General features: G+C 36.0%; 1 protein-coding gene across 1 annotated transcript in view; it reads right to left on the bottom strand.

Annotated features, from left to right (window-relative positions):
* Positions 1-469: 469 nt before the first annotated feature.
* The window catches only part of SHCBP1L (SHC binding and spindle associated 1 like), a 34,796-nt gene continuing 19,703 nt past the window's right edge, over positions 470-15,562 (bottom strand). The window contains exons 6-10 of the mRNA XM_045982063.1: positions 10,527-10,632; positions 5,141-5,294; positions 3,810-4,060; positions 2,963-3,085; positions 470-2,151 (exon numbers count right to left, since the gene is read on the bottom strand). Of these exons, the coding sequence (XP_045838019.1) occupies positions 1,900-2,151; positions 2,963-3,085; positions 3,810-4,060; positions 5,141-5,294; positions 10,527-10,632 (886 nt within the window). The 3' untranslated portion in view covers positions 470-1,899. The remainder of the gene's footprint in view (positions 2,152-2,962; positions 3,086-3,809; positions 4,061-5,140; positions 5,295-10,526; positions 10,633-15,562) is intronic.

Here is a 15,562-nt window from a genome sequence, read left to right as displayed (position 1 = left end):
AAAATCGAGGAAGGAAAATGTGTGAGACTGAGTGTTTATTTCCTTTTATATACTAAAGCCAGAAATAAAATCAGTATAAGTACTGCTTTGTGAAAAAGACCACTAGTTGTATCTTAGAAAATGAACCCCCTAGGGGCGTCTGGGTGGCTCAGTTGGTTAAAGCCTCTGTGTTCAGGGGCACCTGGGTGGCTCAGTGGGTTAAAGCCTCTGCCTTCGGCTCAGGTCATGATCCCAGGGTCCTGGGATTGAGTCCCGCATCAGGCTCTCTGCTGAGCAGAGAGTCTGCTTCCTTCTCTCTCTTTTCCTGCCTTTCTGCCTACTTGTGATCTCTGTCTATCAAATAAATAAATAAAATCTTAAAAAAAAAAAAAAGCCTCTGTGTTGAGCTTGGGTCATGATCCCAGAGTCCTGGGATCAAGCCCCGCATCGGGCTCTCTGCTCTGCAGGGAGCCTGCTTCCTCCTCTCTGCCTGCCTGCCTCTGCCTACTTGTGATTTTTGTCAAATAAATAAATCTTTAAAAAAAAAAAAATGAAGCCCCTATTTCAGAGGACACATAACCTCTCCAACTTAAAGATTAACTCTTAAGAAATACATAATTTCTAGGGGCGCCTGGGTAGCTCAGTAGGTTAAAGCCTCTGCCTTTGGCTCAGGTCATGATCCCAGGGTCCTGGGATCGAGCCCCGCGTCGGGCTCGCTGCTCCACAGGGAGCCTGCTTCCTCCTCTGTCAATGCCTGCCTCTCTGCCTAGTTGTGATCTCTGTCTGTCAAATAAAATATTTTTTTAAAAAAACATAATTTCTAGCTTCAGTTGTAGTTAGGTGGGGCCATGTAAATAGATTCTAGTGGGAGGGAGGCATGAAAGTTGGAATAATGTGTGTAATTGTAGAAAGGTCCTAGCTCCTGCTGCATGGTTGGAATTTAAACCATGACTTGAACTATTGCTAACTTGCTATCTTGGCCCATGTGGTGATTTTGAATGGAAACCATACAATGGTAAGACAAGATGGAATTCTGACATTTCAGATTTTTTGAACATTTTGTAAATACTTATTTGAGAGCACGAGCAGGGGAAGGGGCAGAGGGGAGAAGCAGACTGCTGAGCAGGGAGCCCAAGGCAGGGCTGAATATCCCAGGACCCCAGGATCATGACCTGAGCCACCCAGGCAGATGCTTAGCCGACTGAGCCACCCAGGCACCTCTATATTTCCGTATTCTTTCTCTCTCATTTTGGATTTCCTAGTTGCAGCTGAACCTAATTCTATCTAATATAGTGAGTGCTATAGTGCTGTCTTACCTTATTCCAGTTCCTAGCTGGATAAATGGGAGTGAATCAGAATTGGCTATAAACAAAATTTTTTTTCTATTACTTACATAGAACACCTGATGCTTCTTACTAGACTAAGAGTATCAAAAACAATGTTTAAAACCAAATTGTTTTGGAATTAAATAGTGATGGTGGTACCTATATACTAAAAATATACTACATACTGTTAAATTATAGACTTCAAAAGGGTGAATTTTATGGTGTATGAATTATATCAAAAGTGTTACTGGGGCGCCTGGGTGGCTCAGTGGGTTAAAGCCTCTGCCTTCGGCTCAGGTCATGATCCCAGGGTCCTGGGATTAAGCCCCACATCGGGCTCTCTGCTCTGCAGGGAGACTGCTTCCTTTCTCTCTCTGCCTGCCTCTCTGCCTACTTGTGATCTCTGTCAAATAAATAAAATCTTAAAAAAAAAAAGTGTTAAGTTAAAATGAATCATCCAATGAAAGCATTAGAATGTTTAAATATTTTTTAATTAAATAAGTTTTTAATTTAAAACTACCATTTCTTTGGGATATGAGAATTATTTACTAAACAAATCTCTGAAATATAAAACATTAACATAAATCCACATACTTTAACTTGTGACTATTCTGACATCCCCCTTCAAGTTTGCTTCTATTTTGTTGTTGTTCATCTCCAGGTTCAGATTCTGCATTACCCTGGAGAGCATACTGTCATCTTTTTTATCCCCTGAAGCTGCCCCTTTGTTGAGGGCTTCTTCTGCTACAATAAAAAATTGTTCAGTTGGTTGAAGAATGCTTAAACCATAGCCATTATTGTTGTAAATATGATTATTAGTCATCTTCAATTTTGGTGCTGGAAGAACCTGTTAAATTATTCAAGGAAATTAGTTTTCAATAATTTCTATAAAAAGAAAATACGTACTCTAGATTTATTCTTAGGTTTACATGTTTCTTTAAAACAACAATCTGTTTTAAGCAAGCAATGTTTTCCTCACACTGCTTATTGTCAGTATAACCAAGGAAATCTCTAATATTGAAATATTAAATGAAGTTTTCAATTTATTTTATATAGTATAACTTTAATATATAAAGCTTTAATAATATATATAAAGCTTTAACAAATATAAAAATAATTTCAGATACAGTGCTAAATTTTCAAATAATATAATTTCAAATAATTGTATTTAATCTAGAAGTCCAGGGAAAATGTTCATCAACTACACAAGTCTAGAGAGGGACCTAGAAGAGTAGAACAAATAGAAGTAGAAAGGAATGGGAAGACATTTACTTACAGATTATTGCTATTTTAATTGACTAGCTTAAATTATTTTACAAATTTTGAAAGTAAGACTTAAATTTTCTTAATATATTTATTATTTTTTTATTTGCTTTACTTTCCAAAACATATTACAGATCTGCCCAGTAAAAAATATGAAACATTTTTATAAAAGCAAAAGTATCCACTTTATCAGCTATCTGCTAAGAATTTAAATTGAAAGTATTAAATTAGAAGGCTAAACTTATTTTATATCAGCCATCATTTAAACTATATTTTAATTATCTCTACTATTCTTTTCCAGATCAATAACAGACTAAACCTTGTCTAGACGTAATATTTTAGTATTTTTGTGATAATTCTTACAACAACTCTATATTTAAGAAATACGAAAATACCTTCATGTTAACTCCACCTAAGGTGCTTTTTGAATTATCACTGGTTCTGAGGTTATTACAATGATGAATTTCATTCCTTTCTAAAATGGCTACGCTTCCAGGATACAGTTCAACACCAGCACCCTATAAATTAAAAGCAAAACAATCTCAAAACACACATGTATCTCTCCAAAATTCTCTTTAGACTTAAAAATTGTAATTCTATTTTACCACTCTCTACACACTAAGTTACACAAAGATAATAATTCATGTAATGATTTATTTTAGAGATAATGTTTTAAAACATTGAAAACTAGTATTAATCTGTGTTAGAAGATGATTGGGCCTAGAAGGAGGGATGTGGTCACACAGTCTCATTGCTCTCCCCCTCAAATGAAATCTTTAGGAGGGAGCCAAAAATCTCTTCAGAGCAATTCTTTCAATTGTTATAAAAATTTATATATATTCTAACTCTACTAATGTCTAATGCTACTAATGTCAGCTTCCTCTGTTTAGTGGAAATTAAGTCATTCTGTTAAAACATCCTATTTTCATCATTTAATCTTTTCATTTAGTTTTGCAGTATTTCAGTGGTCTTTGTTAAGTAAATGTTAACAAGTTAACTGACTCGTGATCTGTTTTGTAGCCACCAATTTCTAGATTAAAAAAAAAAAAATCACATTTAAAGCCAGTAATTCTTTGGACTTAACTTAGTTCATTTTTCCTATGTGTGCTATGATGCCCTGTACTTGTCCTGATTTTAGCAATTTCTAAGCTTGATTATAACTCAATTCAAAGGTGAAATAACTTATCCTTTGCACATTAAGTTATCTGTTGTCAATAAAGTTGTCTTTATAAAATGAAATACCTGGGCACCAGTTATTTCACTGTCTGTAATTGTCAGAGCAGCCCCTGTAAGAACACACACTCCTGTTCCTTCGCATTTTAATATACAGTTTTCTAGAGTCATGTGACCAGACTCCACCACCACAATACCATCAACGGTCCCTTGTTGTATCAAACATAGATGCATTAGCTTCACATTATCAGCTTTAGACACCACGAAACTGTCATGAGAAGGTTCAGAAGTAATCATAATTTCCTCTCTCTTTCCAACTCCTGATTCATAGAGACAAAACAGAATCAGTAATCCCAGAGTTTAAAGTCCTTTAGTCAAGTCACTCAATAACACGTTTTCTTTTCACATATTTTTAATAAGTAATATATCTAATTATACACTTAACTATAATGTACTCTTTTGTCCATATTTGATGCCATGATGGGAGAATCTGGGTTTATAGTCAATATAAATGTACCTGTATATTTATTCAATATACTTATTCCATAATACATTTTTCCTTAGTTTTCCTATTACATAATCAATAGTCACTTACAAAATGTCTAAGATACAAAAAAAACTACCTTACCATAACTAAAAAAGACTGTCATGTGAATTAGGTTATAAGATTGATCATATCCACAATTTTAATCTAGAATAGTTAAAGCAATCATCTAAATTTAACAACAGTGCAAAAATAAGGGGTCGTAGCTTCAAGGCTTTAAGATTTGAAAATGACAGATATACTCCTTATTACCCATGCAGTTCAGCAAAATACTACTGGTTACGGTCATCAAGATCTAATGAGTTTTTGCTCAGTTCTTGAATTGATAGGCAAAGCCTCAGTCACCTGGTTCTTTTTCTTTTGGTCAGACAGTGGGAATATCCTTACTTCAATGTTAAACGGCAGAATTAAAGTGACTAAACAGGTTCAGAACCTAAAAGAGATTTTAGTAAATTCTTCTACTCTAGCAGGTTTGCATATGAATTAACCTGAGAAAATGCTGAATATATTTTAATACAGCCTTACATTTGGTTTGTCTACTAAAGTGATAAGAAATGCAATAGAGGAAGAAAAAGTAGTTTGGGTAAAAATATTACAAATAGGTTTTTTGTGGTTTTGATCTTTTTAGAATCTGTGTTTGTAGTGCTACACTGTCATGGAGAAGAATAGTCTATTGATTTGCTCTGGTACATTATGTGCAAATGAAGTCACCTATACAGATAATATACTCATGAGCATGTGAGAAAATCTTAATTAAAAAGATACATAAGGGATTTTTGTGTTAGGTAAATCATGTTTATAACATATAATTTTTCCAGTATACATTGTTATAAAAGATGGCAAAGGATGCCCTAACCCTTTATAATGATGTCATCAGTCAATAAAGCAAGATTTACAGCTTGATATTCTCCTGGAAAAATAACTACTGTATCTCCACTGTAACAGCTATCCAAAGCCAAATCCAAATCATCATGCTGCTGGAGAAGTGTGTCTGAAGATAAGTCCTTTACCTGAAAAGAAGAAATAAAACAGTACACTTTTAACAATGAATTAAACTAAAACAGGTCATTTTTAATCAGCTAACGTATCGGTGACGTGCTTTTCTCAAAGACATCTTGTATATTACACTGTAATACACTGTAAATATGTTTTTATGTTCATTAAATGTTCCAAGTATCAGTGCATCAACTAAGGGAATGGTGAAATGGGATTTTCTTTACAGTCACTAATAATTTTATAGCTATGAAAGACTGTGTGCCAAGAAGGCAGAATTTGAACTAGCATATTACCTCCCAAGCCTTACTACAGTTCTTTGAGGGGAAATAATATCCCCTTATCAGGTAAAGGACTTTGAAACGCAGTGAGATGAAATGATTTGCTGAAGGACACAGAGTTGGTGAGTGGTTAATCTACGCTTTAGATCCAGGACTTTATGACACTAGATCTCTTTACTGTCTACTACTTGTTTTCTTTAACTCAAACTAATCCTATAATTTTCCTAAATCAATAAAAACTTATATATGAAATACTCTAGAACTAAATAAAAGATACCAGGAATCTGCACTAAGAGTAGAAAAGGGAAGAGAACTTCATTATTAGTACCATAAAGAGTGGGGAACTCTTAAAATTGAAAACTAAAAATATATTCTGAAAAAATGCCTATTATTTTATCCCTATGGAATTGGCATTATTGAGGGTATGTGAAATGGTGAGTGCTATGAAGTGTGTAAGCCTGACGATTCACAGACCTGTACCCCTGGGGAAAATAATACATTATATGTTAATAAAAATAATAGAAATGGCATTATCATTCATATATCTTTTTTCTTATAAAGTGGTTATAAGAAAAACAAAAATGGAAACATAACAAATTGAAATTTTTTTTAAATGCTATGAACATTGTGATTTTTTTTTTAAAGATTTTATTTATTTATTTGATAGACAGAGATCACAAGTAGGCAGAGAGGCAGGCAGAGAGAGAGGTGGGAAGTGAGGGGGTGGGGAGAGGGAAGCAGGCTCTCTGCTGAGCAGAGAGCCCGGTGCGGGGCTCGATCCCAGGACGCTGGGATCATGACCTGAGCCGAAGGCAGAGGCTTTAACCCACTGAGCCACCCAGGCGCCCCAACAAATTGAAATTTTAAGTTAAATAAAATATATAGATATTTCCTTTTTATTCTTTTTCCCATGCATATACTCATTACTCATAATACCAACATATCATACCATACATATTCATGGCTTTGAGTCCTGACTTTTTTTTAAAAGACTTATTTATTTCAGAGAAAGAGCATGAGTGGGAGGGGCAGAAGGTGAGGGAGAGAATCTCAAGCAGCCCCAGGCTGAACACAGCCAAGAGTCAGATGCTCAACCAACTCCATGACCCAGACAGACACCGCTGAATCCTGACTTTTCTTTACATCATAACTTCCCATGTCTTTATTTTTTCAAAGACTAACTTTTAGTCATTACATAATAATGCATCATCTGGGCATATCACAATTTATCATAGTTGACCTTCTTACTCTTATTTAGATGGTTTGCAGTTGTTCAATATGAAAATACTATGACAAATCCTTATACACATCTCTAGTTAATTCTTTGGCTAAATTACCAGATAGGGAATTACTCTGTCAGAAGTACAAAAGATTTTGTGTCTTGGACACATATTGCTAAATTGCCCTCCTGAAGAGTTTAACCAATTAAAATTTGGTTTGAGAACTCATTTTGCTGTAAACTCATCAGCATGGGGTTATCTTTTAAATTTATAAAATATTTGCCACCTTAATAGGCAAAAATCCTCACTGCCTCATTTTAATTTTCATTCATTTATTTGATAAGCAAGAGTGAACATTTTTCCCAGATATATTTGGAACTCATAATCCTTACTAATTCAGCAAACTACTATATTCATTTATGTGTGTATTCTAAATACTTTGGTGGCAGAGAGTACAAGGATTAGCTCTGTAAATAATTTGGAAGAACTCTAAAATCCATCTCATTTGTATTTTTCTTATTCATGAAAATAGGAAACCCAGGAGAAAGAGAAGTTTGTGAGGGGACATAATGAGTTTAATTTTGATGCCAGTTAATTTGGAGTACTGGTGGAGTCACTAAGCAGAGGTATCCAGTAGACTGCATATAAGAGTCTAGAATATAGGACTAAGATTTGGGCATAAAGATCTGGGAGTTACTTAAGCATAGGAAAGGATAAGATTAGCTACAAGACTGTATGAAGAGGGAAAGACAGCACTCTAGGATGGAACAATGAAAAACATTTAAAGAATAGGCAGAAACAAACGAAATCTCAAAGCTGAGGCTAGGGGTAGCCAAAGAGGTGGTAAAATCAGGACACCAAGATGTCAGGAAAGGAGGAAATAGTTGATGATGTGGGGTGCTGAAAGGTTAAATGAGATGGTGATCTTTGAGTTGTGCTTAGTGCATTTAGCCAGAGCTTGGTCCCACATTGACCAGAAGGGCATTTGCACTGATATTCTGGAGGCAGAAACCAGATCACTGTGAGTTGAGGCATGAATGTGAAAGCAGTAGAGACAGATAAATATGTCAAGAAGTTTTCCTGTGTAAAAGAAGAGAGATGTGGTATTTAGGATGTGTACTGTTTTATTATTTTAAAAAAATTGAATACATCTCAGTACACTTAGGAAGGAAGGAGAAAGATATAAAAGAAGTGATGTCATGGAAATGGTGGAATAAAGAGCTCCAAAAAAAAATGGTTCTTCCACTGAAGCAAATATTAAGTTGGAAAAAAAAAATTGACAGAATCAACATTTCTGGAACTCTGGAACCTAATCAAACACAGAAACCATGCAAATGCTTAATGAAGAGGCTGTTAAAAGTTGGTAAAAAGAAAAAAATGTGGTTTTGCTTAGCTGCCTACCATCTTCTATTCCCCAGCTTGGCAGCAGCTGTGAAAAGAACAGCCCATGTTTCTGTGGCTTGCTGGTCTGAAGCAGGCATGGGGTGGGGCCAATATGAACCTTATTCTCAAAAACAGTGTGGTTGTGAGGGGCAGCTTTGTCTGTCAAGCATCTGACTCTGGATTTTGGCTCAGGTCTTGATATCCAGGTGTTGAGATGGAGCCCCTCATCAGGATTCACGCTGGGCATGGAGCCTGCTTAAGATTCTCTCTCTCCATTTCCTTCTGCCGCTCCCTTGCTCTCTTTCTTGGGGGGAAAGTGTGGTTTATTTTGAGACCAGTCAGTATCTCAGGGGAAGGACTGACAAAGCTGACTTGTTTAACATCCTCCTCAGAACTGAGCAGCAATATAGGTATCACTTAATGAAAGCATTTAAAAACATACACTACCCATAGCTGTCTGGGGCAAAGGAAAAGTCTGCAGAGGAGGAGGCTGAGAAGGAAGATTCTTGGGGAAATAAGGGCTACCTCATAAACTAGGACATCTAGAGTGAAAAGCACATGGCCAGGGCTGGATGCATGCTCAGGAGAGATCTAAAAGTACCCCATGCTTTGCTTCCCACTGATCTTTGGGCCTCATGCAAGCAAGAGGTGAAAGCCAAGGCAGAGTGGTCAGCAGCCTGACTCAGCTTTGAAGGAGTGCCTCAGCTTAGAGCTGATTTGCAAAGACTGTGAGATATTTTTTGTTTTTGTTTTTTAGCTATAGGTGTTTATGGAAATTTGTCAGGTAACTGTCTATCTGCTGAGATTGCATAATAGAACTTCAGGAGCCACACGCAAAAAAAAAAATACAGCTTTTGCAAAAATAGTTTGGAAAATTTCCTAACCATATGGACAACTGCAGTCCTCAACAATTAATAGAGCAAACCCTGGGGATAGGGTAGACTGATTTCCAGAGTTACTAGATTATAATATTCAAAAAACCAATTTTCAACAAAAAAAGTTACAAGACATTCAACGAAACTGGAAACTGGCCCATTTGCAGGAAAAAAGATTTATAGAAACCACCTCTGAGGAAGCCCAGACAAGCCTTTGGATTTATCAGACAAAAACTTGAAATAAACTGTCTTAAATATGCTCAAAGAGCTAAAAGAAACCGTGGACAAAAAACTAAAGGAACCAGAGGGGCAATGAACAAATAGACAATATCAATAAAGAAATAAAAATTACAAAAAGTACCAAATGAAAATTCTATTGTTGAAAATCACAATAGCTGAAATTAAAAAAAAAAAACAAACACCAAACTCACTAGAGAGGCTTAGATACCATATTTGAGTGGGAAGAAGAAAGAATCAACAAATTTGAAGATAGGATGATTGAAATATCCAGTCTCAGGAGCAGATAGAAGAAAAGCACAAAGAAAAGTAAACAATGTTGACGAGACCTGAGATATACCATCAAGAATACAAACAAACATACTATAGGAGTCCCAGAAGGAGTGGAGAGAAAGGAGCAAAAAGAATATTTGAAGAATAATGGTTGTACATCTTTCAAATTTGTTGAAATTTGTGAATCTACACATCCAAGAAGCTTAATGGGCATTAAGTAGGATAAACACAAGCAAAATCAACCCATATCATCAAACCGTTGAAAGTCAAAAAATCTTGAAAGCTGTGAAAGAGAAACAATTCGATATATACTAGGAATTGACAATATGATTAATGGCTGATTTCCTAACAGAAGTCACGGAAGCCAGAAAACAGTGGGATGACATATTTAAGGGGGGTGGGTACTGTCAACCAAGAATTCTATATCTAGCAAAACCATCCTTCAGTAACTTCTCAAATGTATGAAGCAGCAAGACTGTGGATCTGGTTCAAAATGGTATCACCCTCAAATGCAGTCTTTCTCATATTTGTCTCCTATCCTTTTTTTTTCTTTTTTAAATTTATTTATTTGACAGAGATCACAAGTAGGCAGAGAGGCAGGCAGAGAGAGGAGGAAGCAGGCTCCCCGCCAAGCAGAGAGCCCGATGCGGGACTCGATCCCAGGACCCTGAGATCATGACCTGAGCCAAAGGCAGAGGCTTAACCCACTGAGACACCCAGGTGCCCCCCCTCTTTTTTTTTAAAGATTTCCTATCCTTTCCATACTTACTACTAGCATAGTGCCTAGCAATAAGGTTTGTAATCAGTAAATAGTTGCTGACATTTATTTATTTAGTACTAATTATATGCTAATCACTGAAGCAGATGTAATGGGAGAAAGAAGGCATTAATGTCAGACAAGAACCCTACCCTCAAAGAGCTGCTTTTCTGATTATACACAACTACAACTTAAATGAATAGGGATAAAGTGTATTTCTTACCATGTCGGTAGTCATCACTTTTGCCACAATATGTGTTATAGTCTTTCCAAAATCTCTTTTTCCCTTCCTGCGCCTCAGAATTCTTGGAAAAAAAGGTCCATGAACTCTAGAGTTGAAAACATTTATTATGATGATATTACCTGAAAAAGACTCAAGCTGTGCTTAGAAAATAAAACTTGGCACCAAGCATCTTTGAGAAGTAGATTTCACTTATTTTAAGCTCTTTGAGAGTAATGAGCAATTTGAGAGCAATGGAATGAGTAAAATCTTTTCGATAACTGAATATTTAAACTCTTGAACTCTAAAATCTTTTCATTTTCATGGTTTGTACCTGGAAATCTGTATGTAACCCACTAAAATCAATACCTGTCACCTCAAATCTTTAATACAGTAGAAAACTTTCCTGATTATACTTTCATAGTCCACTGAGTTGTGGACTCAAAACAAAGCAAAGATCAGTTAGGTCTCTGATACTGAGGCATAAAAATGTTAAGGGAATGCCCAATTTTAGATACTGTGTTCAACTAACAAAGTGTTTTGTTTCAAAGGATATGGTCTCCATAGATACGTTGACTGCGGCCTCCCAACAGAACAATTCTAGCTTCTCTCTGAGTTGTATGTGTGTGTTTTTAATTATTATTGTTTGCTCTTCAGCACTTCTGATTGCACTCTTTCTCGTCTTTCTGCTCTTCTTTACAATTCCTGTTTCCTAACTCTTTTTTTTTTAAGATTTTATTTATTTATTTGACAGACAGAGATCACAAGTAGGCAGAGAGGGGGAAGCAGGCTCCCTGCTAAGGAGCAGAGAGCCTGATGTGGGGCTCGATCCCAGGACCCTGGGATCATGACCTGAGCCAAGGCAGAGGCTTTAACCCACTGAGCCACCCAGGCTCCCCCCTGTTTCCTAACTTTTAATCATGTAAGTGTTATCAAAAGAAAGAAAGTTTGAGTATAATTTTTTATCATTATTATGAGCTGAAAGGGACCCTCCTTTACCAACAGATGTAGCTTTACTAATAATCTCCTTAGGTGTCATATTTTGGGTTTTCTGCAGCACATTACTGCTTGATACTCTTGGAATGCAGCTTTACTACTAATATGTTTCAGCTTCAAAAGTTTCATTGAACATTTCAAAAGTAAACCCATTCAGCATTTTTATACCTATTTAAGCAAGTGATTATGATCTTAAGAGAACTACTCACACATTTCTTCACCATATACCTGATCACTAGCTGCTCAAAGAGTACAGCATCCTACGTTCAGGAAATACAGTAGTTTATCATGCAATCCTAGTTTTAAAATCAAAAGTATGTATCAGTGGGTTTTTTTTAAATCAAATTTATTAAGGTATAATTTACATAACACTCATTTTAAGTAAACCATTCCATGAAGTTCCACAAATGTGTATACCCATTTAACTCAATCAAAATAATCAAGATATAGAACATTCCCATCACACTGTTAGGTTCCTTCATTCATCTTTGCAGTCAATCCTCCACACCTATTCCCCAGCAACCATTGGTCTACTTTCTGTCATAGATTTCCCTTTCTTGGATTTTTTTAATGAAATTTTAAAGTGAAATAATATATGACATACTCTTTTGTGTCTGGCTTTTTTTTTTTATTCAGTCTGTTTTGAGATCCATCATGTTATTTGTATATCAGCATTTTGTTTATATTGCTGAGCAGTATTTCATTACTGGATTTTCTGTATACAAAAATCATGTCATCTGCAAATAGACATAATTTTATTACTTCTTCCTTTCCAATCTGGATGGCTTTTTTCTTGCCCTTTGCTCTAGCTGGAACCTCTAGTACAATTTGAATAGAAGTGGTTAGAGTAGACATCCTTATCTTCTTCCTGATCTTAGTGGGGAAACATCGATTCTTTCACCTCTAAGTAGGATTTAGTTAAAGGTTTTTCATAGATGGCCTTATATTGGCTGAAAAATATCCCTTCTATTCCAAGATTTTTGAAAATTTTTATCATGAAAGCATTGAATTTTGTCAGATTCTTCTTCCGTGTCTATTGAGGTGTGGCTTTTGTTTTTTATTTATTAATATGGCACACTATATTGATTCATTTTTATTTGTTAAACCAACCTTACAACCTTGGGATAAATCCAACTTAGTCATAGTGTCTGATCCTTTTAATATATTGCTAGACTAAGTTTGTTAGTATATTATTGAGGATTTTTGCATCTATATTTATAAGGGATATTATTCTGTAGTTTCCTTGTGATGTTTTTCTAGTTTTGGTATCAGGGGAATAATAGTGGCCTCACTGAATGAGGTGGGTAAGTGTATCCTTCTATTTTTTTGAAGTTTGTAAAGAATTGGTTTCAATCCTTCAAATATTTGATGGGGGCGCCTGGGTGGCTCAGTGGATTAAGCCGCTGCCTTCGGCTCAGGTCATGATCTCAGGGTCCTGGGCTCAGTGGATTAAGCCGCTGCCTTTGGCTCAGGTCATGATCTCAGGGTCCTGGGATCGAGCCCCACATCGGGCTCTCTGCTCCGCAGGGAGCCTGCTTCCTCCTCTCTCTATGCCTCCTCTCTGCCTACTTGTGATCTCTCTCTCTGTCAAATAAATAAATAAAATCTTTTAAAAAAATAAATAAATAAATATTTGATGAAATTCACCAGTGAAGACATCTGGCCTTTGGCTTTTCTTTGTGGATAGTTTTTAATTTGCTAATTTTATCTCCTCACTTGCAATAGGTCCACTCAGGTTTTCTGTTTTGCCTTGAGTCAGTTTGGGTAGATTTTATCTTTTCAGGAATGTGTCCACTTGATCTGGTGATCTAATTTTCTGGCATATAATTGTTTGGAATATTCCTTAGCAATCCTTTTTTATTTCTGTGCAGGTTTTTATGTGGATGTAAGTTTTCAACTTAATTGGTTAAATATCAACTAGGAGCACTATTGCTGGTTCATATGCTTAGATCACACTAAGCTTTTAAGAAACTACCAAACTATCTTCCAAAAAAGCTGTGCTGTTTTGCATTCCAATCAACAATAAATGAGAGTTCTTGTTCCACAACCCTGCCAGCAATTGGTATGGTCAAGGTTTTTTGGTTTATTTCTGTTTTTGTTTAGTTTTTTGGATTTTAACCATTCTAATAGGTAAGTAATGGTATCTCATTCTTTTAATTTGCAATTACCTAATTGCAATGATGTTGGGTATCTTTTTATAGGCTTTTTTTCCCATTTGTATATCTTCTCTGGTGAGATGTTTGTTCAAAATGTTTGTCCATTTTTAATTGGGCTGTTTGTTACGATGAATTTTAAGAATCTTTGTATATCTTAGATAAAAACCTTTTATCAGATATGTATTTTACAAATATTTTCTTCAAAGTTTTGCCTTATCTTTAATTAACAGTGTCTTTCACAGAGCATAAATTTTTACTTTTTTTTAAGATTTTATTTATTTATTTGACAGAGATCACAAGTAGGCAGAGAGGCAGGCAGAGAGAGAGACAGAGAAGCAGGATCCTTGCTGAGCAGAGAGCCTGATGTGGGACTCGATCCCAGGACCCTGAGATCATGACCTGAGCTGAAGGCGGAGGCTTTAAACTACTGAGCCACCCCGGCGCCCCATGCATCATATGGTTCTTATCCTTTATTAATGTGGTGTATCATACTGATTGATTTGTGGACTTTGAACCACCCTTGCATCGCAGGAATAAATTCCACTTGGTCATGATGAATAATCCTTTTAATGTACTGTTGAATTCTTGTTGAGAAGTTTTGTATCCCTGATCATCAGGGATATTGGTCTCTAATACTCCTTTTTAGTGGGTTCTTTGTCTGGTTTGGGGATCAAGGTAATGCTGGCCTCACAGAATGAGTTTGGAAGTTTTCCTTCCATTTCTATTTTTTGGAACAGCTTCAGGAGAATAGGTATTAATTCTTCTTTAAAGGTTTGGTAGAATTCCCTGGGAAGCCATTCAACCCTAGACTCTTGTTTGTTGGGAAATTTTTTTATTACTGATTCAATTTCTTTGCTGATTATGGATCTGTTCAAATTTTCTATTTCTTCCTGTTTCAGTTTTAGAAGATTTCCAATTTGTTGGCATATAATTGCTCATAATACTCTTATAATTTTTTGTATTTCTGTGTTGTTGGTTATGATCTCTCCTCTTTCATGATTTTATTAATTTGAGTCCTTTCTTTTTGGTAAGTCTAGCTAGGGATTCATCAATTTTGTTAATTCTTTGAAAGAACTAGCTCCTAGTTTCGTTGATCTGGTTTTTTTTTTTCTTTTGATAGCTGTATCCTTTATTTCTGCTCTAATCTTAATCTTTTAGACTTTAGCTGTTCTTTTTCTAGCTCCTTTAGGTATAAGGTTAGGTTGTATTTCAAACTACTTGAAGAAGGCTTATATGGCTATATACTTCCCTTGTATGATTGCCTTTGCTGTGTCCCATAGGTTTTTGACTGTTGTGCTTTCAGTTTCATTTGCTTCCATATATTTTTTATTTCTTCTTTAATTTCCTGGTTAACCCATTCATTTTTAGTAGGATGATCTTTAACCTTCATGTATTTGTGGTCTTTCCAAATTTCTTCTTGTGTATGGCTTTAAGTTTCATAGCACTGTGGTCTTAAAATATGCATGGTAGGGGCACCTGGGTGGCTCAGTGTGTTAAAGCCTCTGCCTTCGGCTCAGGTCATGATCCCAGGGTCCTGGGATTGAGCCTCACACCGGGCTCTCTGCTCTGTGGGGAGCCTGCTTCCTCCTCTCTCTCTGCCTGCCTCTCTGCCTAGTTGTGATTTCTCTCTGTCAAATAAATAAAATATTTTTGAAAATATGCATGGCATGATCTCAATCCTTCTATACTTGTTGAGGCCTGATTTGTGACCCAGTATGCAATCTAGTCTGGAGAGTGTTCCATGTGCACTCAAAAAGAATGTGTATTCTGCTAGTTTAGGATTAAATGCTCTGAATATGTCTGTCAAGTCCATCTGGTCCAGAGTGTCATTCAAAGTCATTGTTTCCTTGTTGATCTTCTGCTTAGATGATCTGTCCATTTGCTGAG

The sequence above is a fragment of the Meles meles genome, chromosome 17 (assembly GCF_922984935.1).
Source record: "Meles meles chromosome 17, mMelMel3.1 paternal haplotype, whole genome shotgun sequence".
Taxonomy (NCBI): Eukaryota; Metazoa; Chordata; class Mammalia; order Carnivora; family Mustelidae; genus Meles; species Meles meles.
Note: the sequence above shows the minus strand (reverse complement) of the source record. Positions and strands in the feature narration are given on the sequence as shown.